This window comes from Drosophila melanogaster, chromosome 3L (assembly GCF_000001215.4).
Source record: "Drosophila melanogaster chromosome 3L".
In the NCBI taxonomy this organism is placed as follows: domain Eukaryota; kingdom Metazoa; phylum Arthropoda; class Insecta; order Diptera; family Drosophilidae; genus Drosophila; species Drosophila melanogaster.
This window is the reverse complement of record NT_037436.4, coordinates 7,181,647-7,198,528: the sequence shown is the minus strand read 5'-3', so window position 1 is coordinate 7,198,528 and position 16,882 is coordinate 7,181,647. Positions and strand designations below refer to the sequence as shown.

The window sequence follows — 16,882 nt, the reverse complement described above, 5'->3', positions numbered from 1 at the left end:
TGAGGACCACCACTACCAGGACGAGGACCAGCATCAGGAGCAGGAGCTGGAGCAGGACGAGAATGTTGGCGGCACCGGATGTGCGGCAAAAGCGGCAACGGAAACGTTGCACAATTTTGCGGCGACGGGCGTTAAGATGAAGGGGGCGTGGCTGGGGACAAATGCGACATAATGAAGTCAAAAGTTGTGGCGGCAACCCGGCCCAAAAGAGTTTTGAACGTTTTGCTAATGAGAGCTCAGAAAGCTGGCTGCGATTATCAGGGCCAGCACACCGATGCAGGCGGTCTGGGGACAAGATGATGGCTAATACCATCCCTCATCTCTCTCAACTGGTCCATCGCAATTTTGGCGGAATATATTTTTGAAGAGACCATAAGTTGGTTAGGACGCACTGCGAAAAAATTATACTTTTATCAGTTTTACACTTACAAATATATGGTTTTGATGCGTAAGAACATTATAGCATAATAACATATTAATATGTTCTTCACTCAAGACAGGAAATATAATATTTCCACAAGATTTAGGTTTTGCTAGCTTTTCATTCCAAACGATTGATTCTTAGAATAGACCAAGCACTTAAATAGTTTAATGAAATAGCGCATGGCCAACTTTGGCTAACAATTGTTCGCTGTGTAATGCAGCTGGGCAAAACAACATGTTAGTTGCATAACTTGCTTAATACGAAAAACCAACAGGGAGAAGCAGCAAAAATATCTGCACATTATGCCACTCAACGCCGTTCTGTTGCTCAGCTCCTCGATGTTCCCCGATGTCGATGTTCCTCGATGCTGTTCATATTTTGCGACAGGGGCGACAACATTCATGGCCTTTGGCATTAAGAACCTTCATAAATTCCAGAGAGCAGCCAATGAGCAGTGGAGCATCCCATGACCCCCTCCCCCCCCTCCATTTGCTCCAGCATCCAAGAGATGCTGTCGTTTTCTGGCAGCAAAGTCTGCATTTGATTGATACTCGGATGGGTGGCAAGTAGGAGCTGGTGGGTGGTAGGGATGAGTGGCACCAAAATGTGCGACCAGGCGATGGTGTTGATGTTGTTTACGTTGCTCATGTTGTTGTTTGTTTGCCCCAGCGCCAGGACTGGTTTTTGTTGTCTGTGGCAACAACAATTTAATAATAGATTCATTACACATACACACATGTCGAAACTCGGTTCAATCTCCACTCCCATGGCTAGCAAAATAACGAAACATCTTTCAGATGACAGTCGGGCTGGCTTGACGCCTCATGCGTATCATTATGTCAACAGAATATAAGTGTCTCTATATCGAATATAATAAATTGAATAAATTTTCATCAGCAATGGGGGCGAAAACAGGCGCAATAATAATATTGCCAGCGGCAACATCATGTTAACAAATAAAGTCGCCAGTCGGAGGTTTCTAGGATCGGAAAATTTGCGTGGAAAGTTTATTGATATGATAAGCGAATGGTTCGACAAGTGATGTGTGGTAAACAATTGAAGAACAGTGACATACTAATAATATGTATAACTTATTTAAAGTGAGTAATAGAATTAAATTCAAATAGGAATATAGGTAATTTAAGATATATATTAGCCTTACTTTTGACTTCAGTACACTAACAAAAATTTTGTTCAAAACTAACCATACCATCAATGTGTTAGTTTAAAACCTATGACATTTATTTCCGCACTAAAAATGTCTTGCGAACAAGTAGCAAAAACATTGGTCATGTCCTCCATTCGGATCCTGGATCCTGTATCCTGTCAGGACAGCTAAACTTAGTGGAGGCGTTGAGGCGCTAACAGTTTGGAAGTTTATTTGGCATGTGGCAATATTCGAGAGGAGTCATGAGTGGCGGCTTCTGTTCATCGATGTCGGAGGATTATTATCTCCGAGCAGTCAGTCGCTGGAAGGATATATCCCAGTACGACCCTTCGTTGGCGACCCTTTCGTTGTTTTTCAATAACGTTTTCTGCGGAGGAAAAAGCATAAAAATTTCATAGAAACTTGCTTTGATATTTTATTTATTTTTATTTGCTCAGCCACAGCGAGCTTTATCTTCCACTCGTCTTGGCTCATTTTTCCTGCTTCTTGCTGTTTCTAATCAATTCCAAATCATTTAGCACACGCATGAGCTGTCAGTGTCTGCATTAGTGTGCGTACTTTCGTCCTTCCTTATGTGTATGTGTATTGGTGTGTGTGTGTGTGTGTGTGGACGGCACTTTGATTGCGTTAAAGTTGTGTGGCTTTAAGCCGCTCAAAGGCAAATGACGGTCATAAATCAGGAGCGTGACTGGGCGCAAAAGCCAGCTGACAAAACCCGAAAGCTGTGCTGGTAATTATGGCTAATTAACGTGCCCAAAAGCCAAAGGCAGTGTCGACCAGTCGATATTACGAACCGAATATCGCAAAACTTCTTCTTTTAATAAAATCATCAAATTCGCCTCGAGGCGGCATAAAAGGCTTTTGCGGCAGCCATAAAAACGTCGTCGTTGAATGGCGAATGGCGAATGTCCAAGTCGAAGTCGAAGTTGGAGTCCCAGAACCTCGAATGTTTATGGCCAGCACATGTTTCCAACTGGAGTAGTAGTGCCTTCAATGGGTCTGTAATTTAAGTGGCGTAAATTATGGTCAAGAGGTTGTTCGCCGCCTTGAACCCTTGAACCGAAAAAAAGGGCAGCACGATGGACCATTATTCTGGTCCCAGGATATTTTGTTGGTTCCGTGCTTTGTTACATGTGTGAATCTCCTGCGAGCCAAGTATGCGTGTATGTATCTCTGACCAAGGCAATTTCTGGTCATTTTATGTGCGTACCAGACCAGGACATACCAAATATGACAGTTCACCCCCACCTCCCCAAACCCGCACAGAATGTAATTTCAGCAAAGAAATTATAAACAGCAGGGACATTTTCCAGTCTCAGTTTTCACATCTTTTTTGTCCACCAGCAAGGAAACTTCGGCCGAAGTATTTTCTCTTATTTACTTTCGTCCGCTGCGAAATGCGCAATTCAGCACGTTCCCATTGTTCATAATAAATGTTCATAAATAAGTTGATTAGTTTTTTATGTGGTTAGCTGGTGGAAAGAGTGGCATTTCGGGCGCCATCTTTCGTCCTGATTCCTTGAAGACGGTAATTGAAAATGGCTCTTAGTGCGTGATTATTATATTTTTTTTTTGGCCTTGCCATATTACAACGTGATAGGACAAAAACGATAGGACAAAAACGACATCCAGGATATTTATTGTGTATTAACTTAAAATGGAAAAGTGCACAGTAAGCTGCTTTTGTGCTGACCGAAATGGGAAGGGTCCTTTAAAATTATATTTAAAATTGCATTATCACAGCTTACTAACTTACCAACTAATCATTTGGTTTGGTAAACATATTTCCAAGCAAATGTTATAAGTTTTATTGCGTCGAAGGATTGACTAGTTAAATAAAGTTAGCTACAGCAAACAAACTTTTTAATTTACTTAACATGAATATTTTCAGTCACATATTTGGGTTTTCCTTTCATGTATTTCCCAAATTTCTATGCTTAATCAAGTTTTCATTTCGAACTTAGACTTGCAATCGTTTTGCTTGCTTTCACAAAACTTCGTCTGTTTGAAAGTGTCCTGTTTTATGACCCAATCACTTCAAATAAACTTTTCTTTAATAGACTTCTCTGTTGAGCCGTTATAGTTTTCCCAATTGTCTCTGCCTAAAACGGAAACTAAGTAACGGTTATTTCATCTTTAAGTGTGCATTTGTGTATGTTATTTTGGCCATGTTCATCGCAATTTCCGCTCCGCCAATAGAAATGCTGAATTCAGAGGAAAACTTTAGAAAACTTTGGCACATTCGGCAAGAATATCTGCTCGAAATGCTCAACAACTACTTGGCAAATTGTTTGCCATTCCAATTTCCGTTTGATAGAGACAAAAACGATCTTAAAACAATCTATTTTTTATAGCTGGTAATAGATTTTCTTTCGGTCTGTTTAGTTTAACTGTTTGACTGGGTAGTTTGACAATTGGATTGGGTTTGCAGAAATTTTCTTTTTTTGGTTTGACATTAACGAAAATTGATAGCTTAACATAATTTTTGTTTTATGCTTTTAGTTTTTAGGTATTTAATAGCTCGGTTTGCATTTCTTCGCCTAAATTCAGCTGTTGCTTTCATACTTGCAACATGCTGGGATATTGAGTGATTATTGCGACATCTTTTAATTATTTAACGTGCTACGTTTGGCGCACACAATGCCATCTTCGAGTTTGGCTGCAAATGCATTTTACATAATTTGTTTGTGCGCTGAGGCGTGCGCAGGCTTCATCATTGTCATTCACCAGCGCATACCCATACCCATTGTCATACCCAAACTCAACCCATACCCATGCCCATTTCCATTCCCGTCGTCATCGCTGGAGCTTGTCATATCAATCTCCTGGCTCAACCCATTTGACTACTGTCAACACGGGGAGGGTGCAATTGAGGAGTCCATATATATGTAGACACCCCCCACCTGAGCACATGTGTGTGTGGCAAACATCAACCCTCTCCTGCCACACACACTTACACTCTCACTTTAATTTATGTGCCACGACCCTCCGTGGCCCAAACAATGTCACTTGGCTTTTGTAAGCTCACGTGTTACATGCAAATGCGCTTCCTGACTTGCCAGCCAGCCTTTGTTTTGTCTCTTATCCTGCGAGGGGTTAAGTGTGGGTAAATATTGTAATGATGTATGTAATACGCGAGTCCTTTGTACCAGTGCCTCCCTCGCCTATCATCAGTTGATTGAAATCACTCCTTATCCCATCTACAACTTCCCAGCTACCAGATTTCTTCAAGTACTTCCAACCACTTGAAGAAATTTTTGCAACATTTTGCAAGCATCTCGCTTAATGAAGTAACAACATGGCTGAGGTCCACAAAAAAAAAAAAGTCATTAAAAAATGCTAAATGCAAGTGCCTGGCACAAAAAATCAATAAACAATCAACGGTGTGGTGAGGAGAGGAAAAATAAAAAAAATATATATATGTATGCCTGCTGCAGGCCTCAAGGCTGCAATTATGCTGAATGACGTTTGCCATGTTGTCAAAGAAATTGCGGCAAAATAAAAATAAAAAAACGCCGCAAAAGGATGAATTTCTTTCTGCGGATGAAATTGAAAAACATGTAAAACGCGTTGACGATTGCGTTTTTCAAGTGCAGCCGAGAGCCGCGGCCGTCGTCGCATTTTCAACTCACATGAGTTCGCGCACGGCCAGCTGTATACCAATTAAAAATGCAGTGGACAACGCCCAAAAAAGTATGCTACAAAACGGGTTGGCCGAGTGGGCGAGTGCAGCAGGAAAAGCACTCACACTCACAATCTGCTGGCGACTGCTGTCAATGACAGGGCAAATAAAATGCAACAAAGCTTGTTGTAAAACGCGCAAAAATGAAAATCAATAGTGAATGCGCCTACATATACATATATATACATATACATGTTTGTATATAGATATGTGTTGGTGTTGCACATATATATATTGGTGCTATATAACGCACAATTCATACGATGGTGCGGCAGGTTTGGTCTTGGTCAGCTGCTGCTTTTACATAGGCATCGTGGGTGTTTGCCATAACAACGAGAGCAGCGAAAATGGGGCGTTGGGAGGTGTTGCAGCAACAGCAACATAAACACGGGAAACGGAAACGGACAAGGATGGGTGGCACACAGGATAATGGGTAAGATGGGTGAGGCCGGGTGGCAGGACATTCCCGGTCCATGTTGACGTCAGTCATAGAGCGTGCAAATGTTGACCTACATACAAAACGTTGAGCAAACAGGCGCATAAATGCCACGTTAAACAACTGCAACAACAACGGCATCAACAGCACCGCGCTCCCTGCAGATAAGTCCGCCTTTTTGCCCAGCTGCCAACGCATTGTTAGAAATTGTCGGAGGACATGGCCAGCCGGCACAGTTAATAGCCCATGGTTATGGCCGTAGTCCGAGCCAAATCTATCGTTTTGCATGCATGCACTGTCAAAAGAAGATATGAAATCGAGCTGGGATTGCACAAAACAATCTTCAAGATATGCAAATGGCCTAGAGAATACGTATTAGTTTAATTGTTAATGTCTTCAATTCTCGAGCAAGATGAACTGATCTAGTAACCCCAAATAAGTACTTACTTATATGATAAAAAGTTACTGATACATATTTTGAATGTATTAACGAAATCAATATATAGTAAACAAATACCGATTTTGTACTGAAATACCTAGAGACAAAATGGTTTTAATTTCCCGTAGTCTGCATATAAATTTAACTTATATTCCGTGCACTCCCCTACTTCCTATCGATTCTAAAACTTACCAGCATCATAATTGTTATGCAGATTTATAGAAGTGGGTTGACAGGCCAACAGTGACCAGTGGCCAGCATCGGATATGAGCCAGTGCATTGAATGCATCCGAACAAAGCCTGGCATTGCATTGCATTGTGAGCCAAGAAACGAATGACCAACTGAACTGAATAGACTAGAATTTTAAAGGAGCTGCCTCGAAAGTTACTTTTCTGCTCCCAAATTTATAGCCCCGCTGGGGAGTCCTTTTTCCTGTATCCCTTTGGCACGATGCATGGACATGGGGAGCGGTCGAAAGTGCCAAGGCACCTGGCGGGCCTACAAAACCCACCCAAGCCCACCAATGTACACAATCCACCAACCCACCAACACACTAGCTGCCACCCCCCCACCTGACCCAACTCTAATGATGACAGAGTGGGGCGAGTGGCAAAAATGAAACAGTGGCCATAACGGAGCGCTGTTGTTTTTGCTGCCCGTTGACTGCATTTACTCCGGTTAAAGCTGCCAACGTGTGCAGACACGCATTGGCAGTCAGTCAGTTTGCCATTTTGCCAGTTTGTTAGTTCGTCAGTTTGTTAGTTTGTCAGTTTGTCAGCCAGCCAACCAGGCAACCAACAAACAAACACGATAACGCTGCTTGAGCCAAAGAGTGTGACGGCAAACGGAAAGTTGAAAGAAGTGGGGCAGCCTAAGATCGAATATTTATATACCCTCTATTATTTACACTATTATGCAAAGACATATTGAACCATATCTATACATTAGCGTAACAACTAATTTAGTTAGTAAGTATCCAAAACTATTTGTATAAATATCAGTGTATATTTAAGTCTAGGGTATGCAAAGGGTCTGCCTTGCAACTTCCGATAGCACATATACATGCACAAATGCTCACCGGGACAAAACTCAATGAGTCAATGACTTTTTGGTGTCGTTCGTTGATGCGCAACGCGGTCCCGTTGTCATTAGCAGCGACACCAGTACCAATACTAACACCAATACCAACAGCAACACCATTACCATTACCACCACGGACAACGTCACGCTCACAAATGCAAGTCACACTCGCTGGCACACACACACACACACACACTCTCACAGACTGAATGGCATACAGGACTCATGAATATGGTTACTGTTGCTTGTTGTCTGTTGTTTGCTGCCTGACTGTTTGGTGTTTGGCATTCGGTGTTGCCGTGGGAAATGCTAACGGGTCCAAAATAAATTTGGCAAGCAAACACGTTTCGGCTTATGTTTTATTGTTGCTGCCTTTGTTGCGGCGGCGGCTGCGGCATCCACTGTCCTTGGCACGCCTAATGTGGGCCAAAACCCGATCCAAAGCCCCCATTCGCCGCTTTTTACGCGCTCACGCGTCCCAAAAACAAGAAATTGGCCAGCGCCAAATGTACACAAATAATTCAGTGCACTGAAAATTGCAAAATGGGGAAAGTTATATAAAATGTATCTGTCAAATTGAATCATAGAACATTTTTTTATGACATTATTGTTATATTATATATATTACATTATATACGTATATACCCTTGTTATTAAATCTTTTCTTAGTGTTTTTTCTCTGAGTGCTAAAAACTTGAAATAGCACACTTTGGCGCTTAACATAATGAATCTTGGCAGCTGGCTGAATGCGTTGTTGTGGTGGCACTTTTTTCCTGGTACGAGCAAAGACCCGACCTTGTTGGCCATAATTTCCCCTGATGCTCATTAGGCGAAATGGCCAAAAAGTAGACAACATTTATGCGCTGGCAGGAAGGGACTTAAGTGTAAAATTGCTATGCATAATGCCAAGTAAATTATGCTGGCAAAGTCGATGTTGAACTTAACAAATTGCGTTATTAATTGAAAGCAAATTTATGGGATGATGCTCGATTAATTGAAAGTAAATGAGATTCTTAGCCCATTCCAATTCGATTTCGAAAGAGTCATCATCAGTCTAGCTGAATTCATGATGCCTAATCTATGGCAAGGCAAGATGGAGCTGGCCGAAATAATTGAAACATTCAACTAGGCACTCACGCATGTGGCCGCACCACTGCCCAACCACCCAACCGCCTATTTTCCTCTGTGGCCGCACCACCCAAGTGGTCCAGTGTAAACACAGCTGTTTCTTCGACGACGCTCCAAAAAGGTCGTACCTAACCACAGACAACAAATGGTGGTGCGCATGCGCTGAGAGCAGCCACTGGCGGTGCTGCCAACTGCACCACTGAAATGAGCCATCAAAGAGCTGGTGGTCGCCGCATCCGGCAGTTGCTGTTCGAGGCTCGAAGGATACGCACGGCTCTGGTGGACGACGGAAGTTGGATTGAAAATGCATCGGGACTGAGTGCCGAAAGTGACTGCGTGTGGTGAATTCTCGCCGAAGAGAGCGTGGAAGAGAGCCGCGGAGTGCGTGTGTGTGTGTGTGTGAAAGTGCTTCTACTTTATGGTGTAAGAGCTCCTAACTTGGCCAACACTTCGGTTCCGGCGGCGCGCAGTCAAGTCGAGTCCTTGCTGGCAGTCGGTTGTCCTGGCGGGAGAGTGCCTAGTTTTCGTATAGCAAAGTGTGCCGGCACCGGGCCATGCAGTCCCCTAAAACATAACAAAACATCAAATCATGCAAACACCAAATCACCAAAGTGAATAGAAAGAATCTGAAAGATACATAAGTGCCAAAAATATGTGAGAAGAGGAGTCAAGTGTCTGCAATGTAAAATCGCTCGAAAGCAAAAGCCAAATCAAAATTGTACAGCTCACTGCCCACGAAAAATTCCTGAAAAAAAAAAGCTCAGCTAAAAACCCAGCAAATCAAAAAAGATAACAAATAATAAAACAAAAATTTCAACGAAATTCAAATCAGAATCAAAACAGAAGCCGGTAAACATGTGGATTAGTAGCCGCTTCTTTGTGATTCTCCTGCTGCTCAATCTGGGTAGGTGCCACCATCAACTTTTCTCCGGGAAAACTCTTAAGCCGGCCTGCCGGCATTTTAGGCGCCTCTTCTTGGTTTTCCCTAAGTCGCTCGGCACGCGCCGCAAAGTATTGCTATGCTTAGTGCTTTTTGTTTTTCCGGCACCGGCAGTGTGCGTGCGATTTTCCAACCATAAGCCCCAACAGCTGTCGGCGTGTTATTTTTCCCTTTTCGTAACTCGGCTTACGCCTCCGAAACGGAACTTATTATTAAGTCTTGCGAGTAAAACAAAAGGATTTGGGGGCTTTTGCGGGATACTCTTGGCGGCTTAGGCGGCAAAGAGAAAAGAGTCGGCCAAGAATTATCTTCAGTCAAGGCAATTACTCAGTTTATTATCATTTAAAGGCAAATCTTCAGTGGCGCAGAAAGACCTGAATTTATGGTGATTCATGCGTGTGAGGAGGTGCTATAATTTATATGTTATATACGAGTGTCGCTAGCCCAGAACTAAGTGCAAATGACTTGGTCTCTTTATGGAGCAGTCAGGACCAGGGCCAGGACCAAGACCGGAGACCATAAAATTGCCAGAAAAACTAAAGCCGAAATGCCCAAGCATAATATAAAATTGCCTTATGATAAAAACCAGGCGTCAATTTATGCCACACAAAACGACTATCCCATCTACTCGTTATATGTGTGTATACACAGAGAGAATAAATGCCAAAGAAATGGGAGTTCAAAATGTCAAAATTTTTTTAAAACGTTATCCGTTTAAAATTTATTATATTAAAAATATATTTTGTCTAAATAATTTTTTTTTAAATTGTATATCAATCGGATAACCATGTTTTTGTCGTGTCTATGCCAAAATCTAACAAAATGCTTTTTAAATAGGTTTTTCACCTCAGTCACAATCTTTGTAATATTTTCTCTCTGTGCATTTGAATGTGTGTGTGGGACAGGCTAATGAAATGTGTCAGGAGCAGAACACTCGATCGACCCACCGACCTTTTCATATCCGAAGAGCCATGAGTGTGGGGCGAAAACCTCTTTTGGAAATTTGATATTTTCCAGTTTTCATTGCCCAGCTCTGGCATTCGTTGCTGACTGGCTTACATGTCTATTCGCTAACCAAAAAAAAAAAATAATAATAATAAAAATATAAAAAAATATCGAAATGCCGCACAGATATTTCATGATTCATACTCGTCCACAAACGTATTTATTCGCACCCTCGATGGAGCCAGGAGCAAATGAAAAATATGCAAATGAAATTGTTGCTCAACGTCTAAGCGTACACACTTTTTTGCTCCGGCGTTGTGAGAGATGGCTCACATTTTTCGGTGTTGTTATTCCATTTTCATGCAGATAATCATAAAATATAATACGTTATATAAAATCACCAGCACCCGACAACAACAATGGCGAAAATCCGATTAGATTCGAGCTGGGGGAAAAACGGTACGAGTTTGTGATGGGAAAATTATGAAAAATTATGGCCAAAGCAAAAGTTTTACCGCACACTATGATTGATTATGTTTTAAACCGTTTATGACAAACGCTTTAATTTGTTGTAGGATTAATGAAGTGCAAGGGATAAAGTTTATATTAAATGTTCACCAGATGGCAATTTAACTTGGAAAGTCCGCTTATACCCGAAAATCTTAGTTTCTGTTGCTGGCATTATTAATGATTTAGCCTAACAAAAAAAAGTTTAGTGAATTTGCGGTTTCTCAAAAGATTTTATACTTTCACAGAAGTTTTAACTTCGGGACCATAGTAAATTAACATTTAGTAAAAATTGATTGTAATAAACTTAAAAGAATTTACTTTAAAGGTGTTCTTCGCAACCTAACTTGGGGTTCTTGTAATATTCATAAGAAAATCTTTTAATTTGTAAAATTTCTCAGATAGGATATATAAATTAAGTATATTCTAATCTTTATCTATACCCTATTATCTATATTCCAAACATTATTGAAAGAACAAACACACTTAAGCATCAATATTAAAGTTCCAAGTGAACTGCTAGATTTTCCCAAATTCAATCTCAACTTCCCAATGTATTCGATTTTATTTTTTGCTCTCGTTGTGCAAAACAATTCGGCCAACAAAAGATTTCGAACGTCTTATTGGAATCGTCCTGGCCTCCATGCCAGTCCTCTGTGCACTTTGGGCCAACTGGAGCACATCTTACTGGGACCAGGACTTTGGCCAAGGCAGCAGGAAAATCAAGTTATTTACAATTATTATTCGTTTCGTGGCCGTGTTGTTGTTGGGCGGCGCGTTGGTCTGTAAACGTTTTAACTTCTTTCAAGTTTTCCTTCTTTGGCCAAGCAATATTGAGTCCGATATCTTTGGGTGTTTGGGTCACGCCTTCCTGCCGCTTGTTTTTTGCGCATAAAAATTGAATTTCCTGTACTTTTCGAGCTGATTGCTTACAAGGTTCGTCGCCCATTTCCGGCGAAGCCCCTAGAATTTCTGTGGTCTTAAAGTCTGCTATAAATATACAATCCCATATTTTTTTTTTGTGTTGCTTTAATGGGTGACTTGGACTGTCCCTAGGATCGGGGCCCATTAGAAATATAACCACTGCATTGCCAGCCGAGTGCAGACACATTGCAGCCACACAACATGTATCACAAGCCGCCCGCCTGGAGGCAACGAAATAATTTCGAAAAGTGCCAAAAGGGCATAATCCAAACAGAAAAAAAATATATATACATATATATATTTTTCGAGGAGCAGGAAAAAGGAGTAAAAAAAAAAAACACACACAGACACACAGGGAAAATAATGTCTGAGAAGCTTGGCAAAGTAACCCCTCAAGACTCGCACAAGTGGATGGGAAACACATTCGGAGTGAACGGAGTGAAATGTGAAATGTACGACACAAAACGAGCGGAAATGCGAGCCAAAGGAAAAAAGGGTTTTTTTTTTTGGTGGGGAATAAGGTGCAGGACGGAAGCGGGGGCGGTGCTGGGAAAAGTGGGCGGGACCCAGGGGCCAGTTGCACATGGAGTCGCATGTAGAGTGCTGCAGGTGTTGCAGAAAACCAAGCTGGAAAAACAATTTGCGAAAGAAATTTGTGGAAAATGTAGACAGCTCAAATGCGCTTTTCCATTGACCAAAAAATCCTGTCTCAATTGATTGAGAAACACTCAATTGTGACAACACAAAGGTGATGGAATTGCTATCGACTATGTAAATGTGAAGATAATAGCATTGGGAAATTACCATACTAGAATTTTATCTGGATAACCAGAAATCTGCAAGCAAGCAAGAGAAAGAAATTAAATTAAAAGCATAGTACAGCTGATTAAGCTTTAAACGTACAGAGTCTGAATAAAATTTCAAATAATTTAATTTTTAAAAGTTTTTTTTTTTGAAAACGATCTTAAAATCGTTCAATTTCCTAAAGCTTTTTTTGAAATTTTTTTAAAAATTCATCAACTTTTTTGTCAAATTTGAACGTAGTACCTTGGCAAAATGCATTGAATAAAGTTTTTTTTTTGATTTTGCCATTGGAGCATTGGAATAGGCCGGAAGGCAAGAAGAACATGAGTTCGAGTCGGCATGATGCTCACCCACACATGCATACATGCAGGACGTTCAGAAATAGCAGACGCACAGGAGCACGGATAGGGTGGACTTTTTGTTTTTGCAGGAAAGAATAAAACCCCTACAAGTGGATGTACACATGCACCAGGCCACACATACACATATGCAGCACATACTTACACACATGGGATCCTGCTCAAAGGCACAAAACTCGTAAAACATACCCTTTCCAACCGAAAAGCTGAAAAAATGAGAAACGAGTGCCAAGCATCCTCAAGACATACTTGCAATAATTTTATGGCCTGGCAGAGGCCTCGTCCTTATCCGCATCCTGGTCCAGGAGCCATGATTGCACAGTGGAAAATAAATTAGGCATATTCTGATTTAAGTCAATCATTGCTGACAGAATTTCTTAGATAGGATTTTAAATATATAAATTTTCAACTGAATCAAATATTAATTTTATGCATTAAATCAGTAATTAGAAAGCTTGTTTGTTAATTGCAAACATTTAGTGTGTTAAATATAGTTTGGTGATGATTCTTTGCTAAATATTTTGATATAACTAAAGATCGATTTTAGTCAATTTTTTTGCGTGTGATCCTTACCGCTGGAGAAGCAATGTAAAGCCATGAAATCAGCGGAGAAAAGCGAAACGAGGCGATGAGACAGACGGAGGCGAAACCAGAAAGCAGTTACATAAAAATCCATGCTGTCGAGCGTAAAACAAAAAGCGCCTGGCCAGGCACAACAAAAAGCGTACAAAGCCAAAAAGAACAAAACACAGAAAAGCAAAAAAAAATAGAAATAAAAAAAGAAAAAGGGGGAATAAATGGAGGGAAAACAAAACCAACAAAAACAACTCTAATTGCAGACACAATGACTTCTAGGGACGAGGGCGGACGGATCGGGAGTCCTGGTGTCCTGAAGTCCCGGGCAGGACGAATGCTGGGATAGATTGAACGAGTTGCAAGGATTTGCACAGCGCCGCAGGGAAAGATGCCCGCTTCGGTGGCAGACAGACAGCCGAGGCGCATTCATGTGGAATATGAAACGAAATGTCAATTTGGAGAAATATACATATACATGCAGATATATAGATATATATATATATATATACCCCCAACCCCACTCGACATACATACATACTCGTAGTATATGTATTTGGGTCTGGGGGCCATTGGGAACATGTAGAAGAACAGCCCGATCTAAACACCAAAAGTGTTATTCTAATTTGGGATAAGGCTAAATCTGTTTGCTCGCAAAACGAGCTCTCCAATGTAAGGAAAACTCCGACTTTCGAATGCGACAATGGCCGGGCATTATAAAAAATGTAAAATGCTTATTAAAGTGCAAAAAGGTCTCAAGGGATTTGCGCACCCGAGAAGGCCAGCGGCCCTTTATGAATTTTTGATATCTCCCCGGGATTATTGCTTTTGTTTATGCCAGCTCACAATTTTAATGCATGATTGGGGATTATTTTTCTGCATTTTTATGCGGCATGTAAATGATGTATGGGGTAGTAAAATATTTTACGATCATAAATGCATTTATTCAGCTGAAAATCTAGAGCAGCCATTGCTGAATTCATTTATACTTAAAGGGTTTTTACTGATTTCGGTCTTTGGCAAGGAATTCAACTCCATCTTGCTTTCAAAAATTGAGTTTGGTCAGAAAGATATTGTGAACCTAAAGGCATACAAAACATAATTTTGATGCAATTTAAATATTTGTTATTTACTTTTTCCCAATTATGTTCTATACTTTCCAGATAACACCTGCAGTGAACCGTTCGAAGCCCACCTGCGCGGTCCCGGATTCGTTATGGAGCCACCCGGTCGTGTGGAGTTTTCGAACTCCTCCGGCGGCTGGCTGGACTGCTCGGCCTCCGGAAGTCCGCAGCCGACGGTCGACTGGGTGCACGCGGATGGCTCGGCGGTGACCGAGATCCATGGAGTGCGACGTGTCCTGCGTAACGGAACGCTCGTCCTGATGCCATTCGCCGCGGCCGCCTACCACCAGGATGTGCACAACACGATCTATCGCTGTATTGCCAGCAATTCGGTGGGTCGTATCGTCTCGCGGGACGTGCAAGTGAGGGCGGGTGAGTGGCTACAGTGCAATGTGTGGGCGTGGCAGCATTATATAATATATATATATATTTTTTTTTTTCATACTCCGCTGCAGTTGTGGCCCAGGCCTACAAAGTGGACGTAGAGGTGCTATCTGCCGCAAGGGGATGCACCGCCATTCTGCGCTGCGTGGTGCCCACGTTCGTCAAGGAATTGGTACGAGTGGTCTCGTGGGTTCATGAACCCGCTATCTACATCTATCCCTCGTTGCAAGGCGGTAAGTTAACTCTGTCGTCCTTATGCCAGAAACCGAAAGGAAACGCAACGATGAGGAGCTCAGCTCAGCTCAGTTCAGTTCAGTCTGCATCTGCATCCTTGTCCGTGCGACAAGCCAACAAAGTGCATTGTTTGTTTGCAGTATTTGCCTCACATGTTTGCCTGCTTAACTGCCATTTGCGTCCGCACCTGCCCCTCAGTTTTCAGTTTCCTTTTGGTCCTTTGGTGCATAATTAACATTGTCCTTTAGCAATTTGAGACGAGCTTTTGGCTTGCCTTAACCCACTCCACAAAGAGCTGGCGTTTCCGGTTGTCTATATTACAAAGAGCGTGTTTCCCCTTCTGTTTTTTCAAAATTCCACCGGCTTTTGTGGCGAGTAAACTATCCGGAAAGGTCAAGAGTGTCTGGCAGAAGATTTGAATCAGAAGCATGCGACAGAATGAAGGCATCCATCTTGATTAATCCTGTCAGCAGGAATGCCAATGCAGAGACTGAGAGTTTCCTTTTTATATCCAAGTTTTAACTTCGAGAATATATATATATTTTTTTTTGCAACTTGGCTTAACTTCTAGTGGAACTTTAACCCTTCTCTTTTATGTGTATACTTGGTTGGTTTTTGAGTTGAGTTTAGGCAACAGTTCATCGTAGGGAAATGTACTCATAGCTTTTTTTGCATTTCCCTTCCACCAGATGGCAAATTCCACTTGCTGCCCACCGGCGAGCTGCTCATCCACAATCTGCAGGAGAGCGATGAGTCGCAGTCCTTCCGCTGCCGCAGCATGCACCGCCTCACCCGTCAGGTGGTCGTCAGTTCACCCACCCGACTGCGTATTAATTGTGAGTATACCCATGCCCAGGCCCAGGCCCATGGCCAAAAGCCCCAAAAACCCCGATTCCAGGACCACACCAATGCCACATATATCTCCATCAACTCTATCATCTCTCGCCGCAGCGCATCGCGGCATCATTTCGCCGAGCGTGGTGGAGCACACGGCTCATGTGCAGGTGTCGCAGGACGAGGGCGCGGTGCTCCTGTGCGTCGCCCAGGGCTGTCCTTCGCCCGAATACAGGTGTGTATGGGTATAGGTGGCGCAAATCGATGCTATCCACTGGCATCCGCCCACTCCCACTCCCCAAAGGACTCTTCCCCCCCCCCCTTTCGCACTCACTCACTCATTCGGTCGCTGAGAGCTTTAGCACACATTTCTGGCGAAACTTTTGACGTTGACAGGTCCTGGCCGCACAAACGCTATAACGCTGGGCTCTCAGTTATTAGTGCACTGGGGAAAACTATCAGGATCTTAACTGAGTGTCCTTGAAGTAGCCAAAGTTTTGCATATGTTAAATCTAAAAAAGTATATTATTCTTTTGAAATATATATATATTCAACATTTAGACATGCCAATCAAATTTAAAACTCTTCACGGAGTATTTATTATACTTGTCTGTACAAACTATTAGATTATGATATATTTATAGTCAGAATACATTTTCCCCTGTGCAAAGCCAGTTATGCCATGGTGGTGCAAGTTAATTGAAACGCATACATCTAAAGTGTGTGGCCAGGGCATTTAGTTTAGTTTGGCAGCCAAATAAATAAACAACCGCTCCAGGGGTCAGAATATGAGAGATGCGGAGACTGTTAGCTGACGTTCATATTATATTGTAAAATGTGTCTAAAGAGTTGGTAATGTGTGGCCTTAATTGAAATGTGAGCTAAAAGCGTTAGTT

The 16,882-nt window shown here is 42.0% G+C and overlaps 1 protein-coding gene across 15 annotated transcripts in view; it reads left to right on the top strand.

The window, feature by feature from the left end:
• The first annotated feature begins 8,597 nt into the window (after positions 1-8,597).
• Positions 8,598-16,882, top strand: part of Dscam2 (Down syndrome cell adhesion molecule 2) — a 30,733-nt gene continuing 22,448 nt past the window's right edge. For all 15 annotated transcript variants that reach the window (NM_168196.4, NM_001300035.1, NM_001300036.1 and 12 more), the window contains exons 1-5: positions 8,598-9,262; positions 14,574-14,906; positions 14,990-15,151; positions 15,842-15,988; positions 16,104-16,221. In NM_168196.4, the coding sequence (NP_729225.2) occupies positions 9,214-9,262; positions 14,574-14,906; positions 14,990-15,151; positions 15,842-15,988; positions 16,104-16,221 (809 nt within the window). In that variant the 5' untranslated portion in view covers positions 8,598-9,213. The remainder of the gene's footprint in view (positions 9,263-14,573; positions 14,907-14,989; positions 15,152-15,841; positions 15,989-16,103; positions 16,222-16,882) is intronic.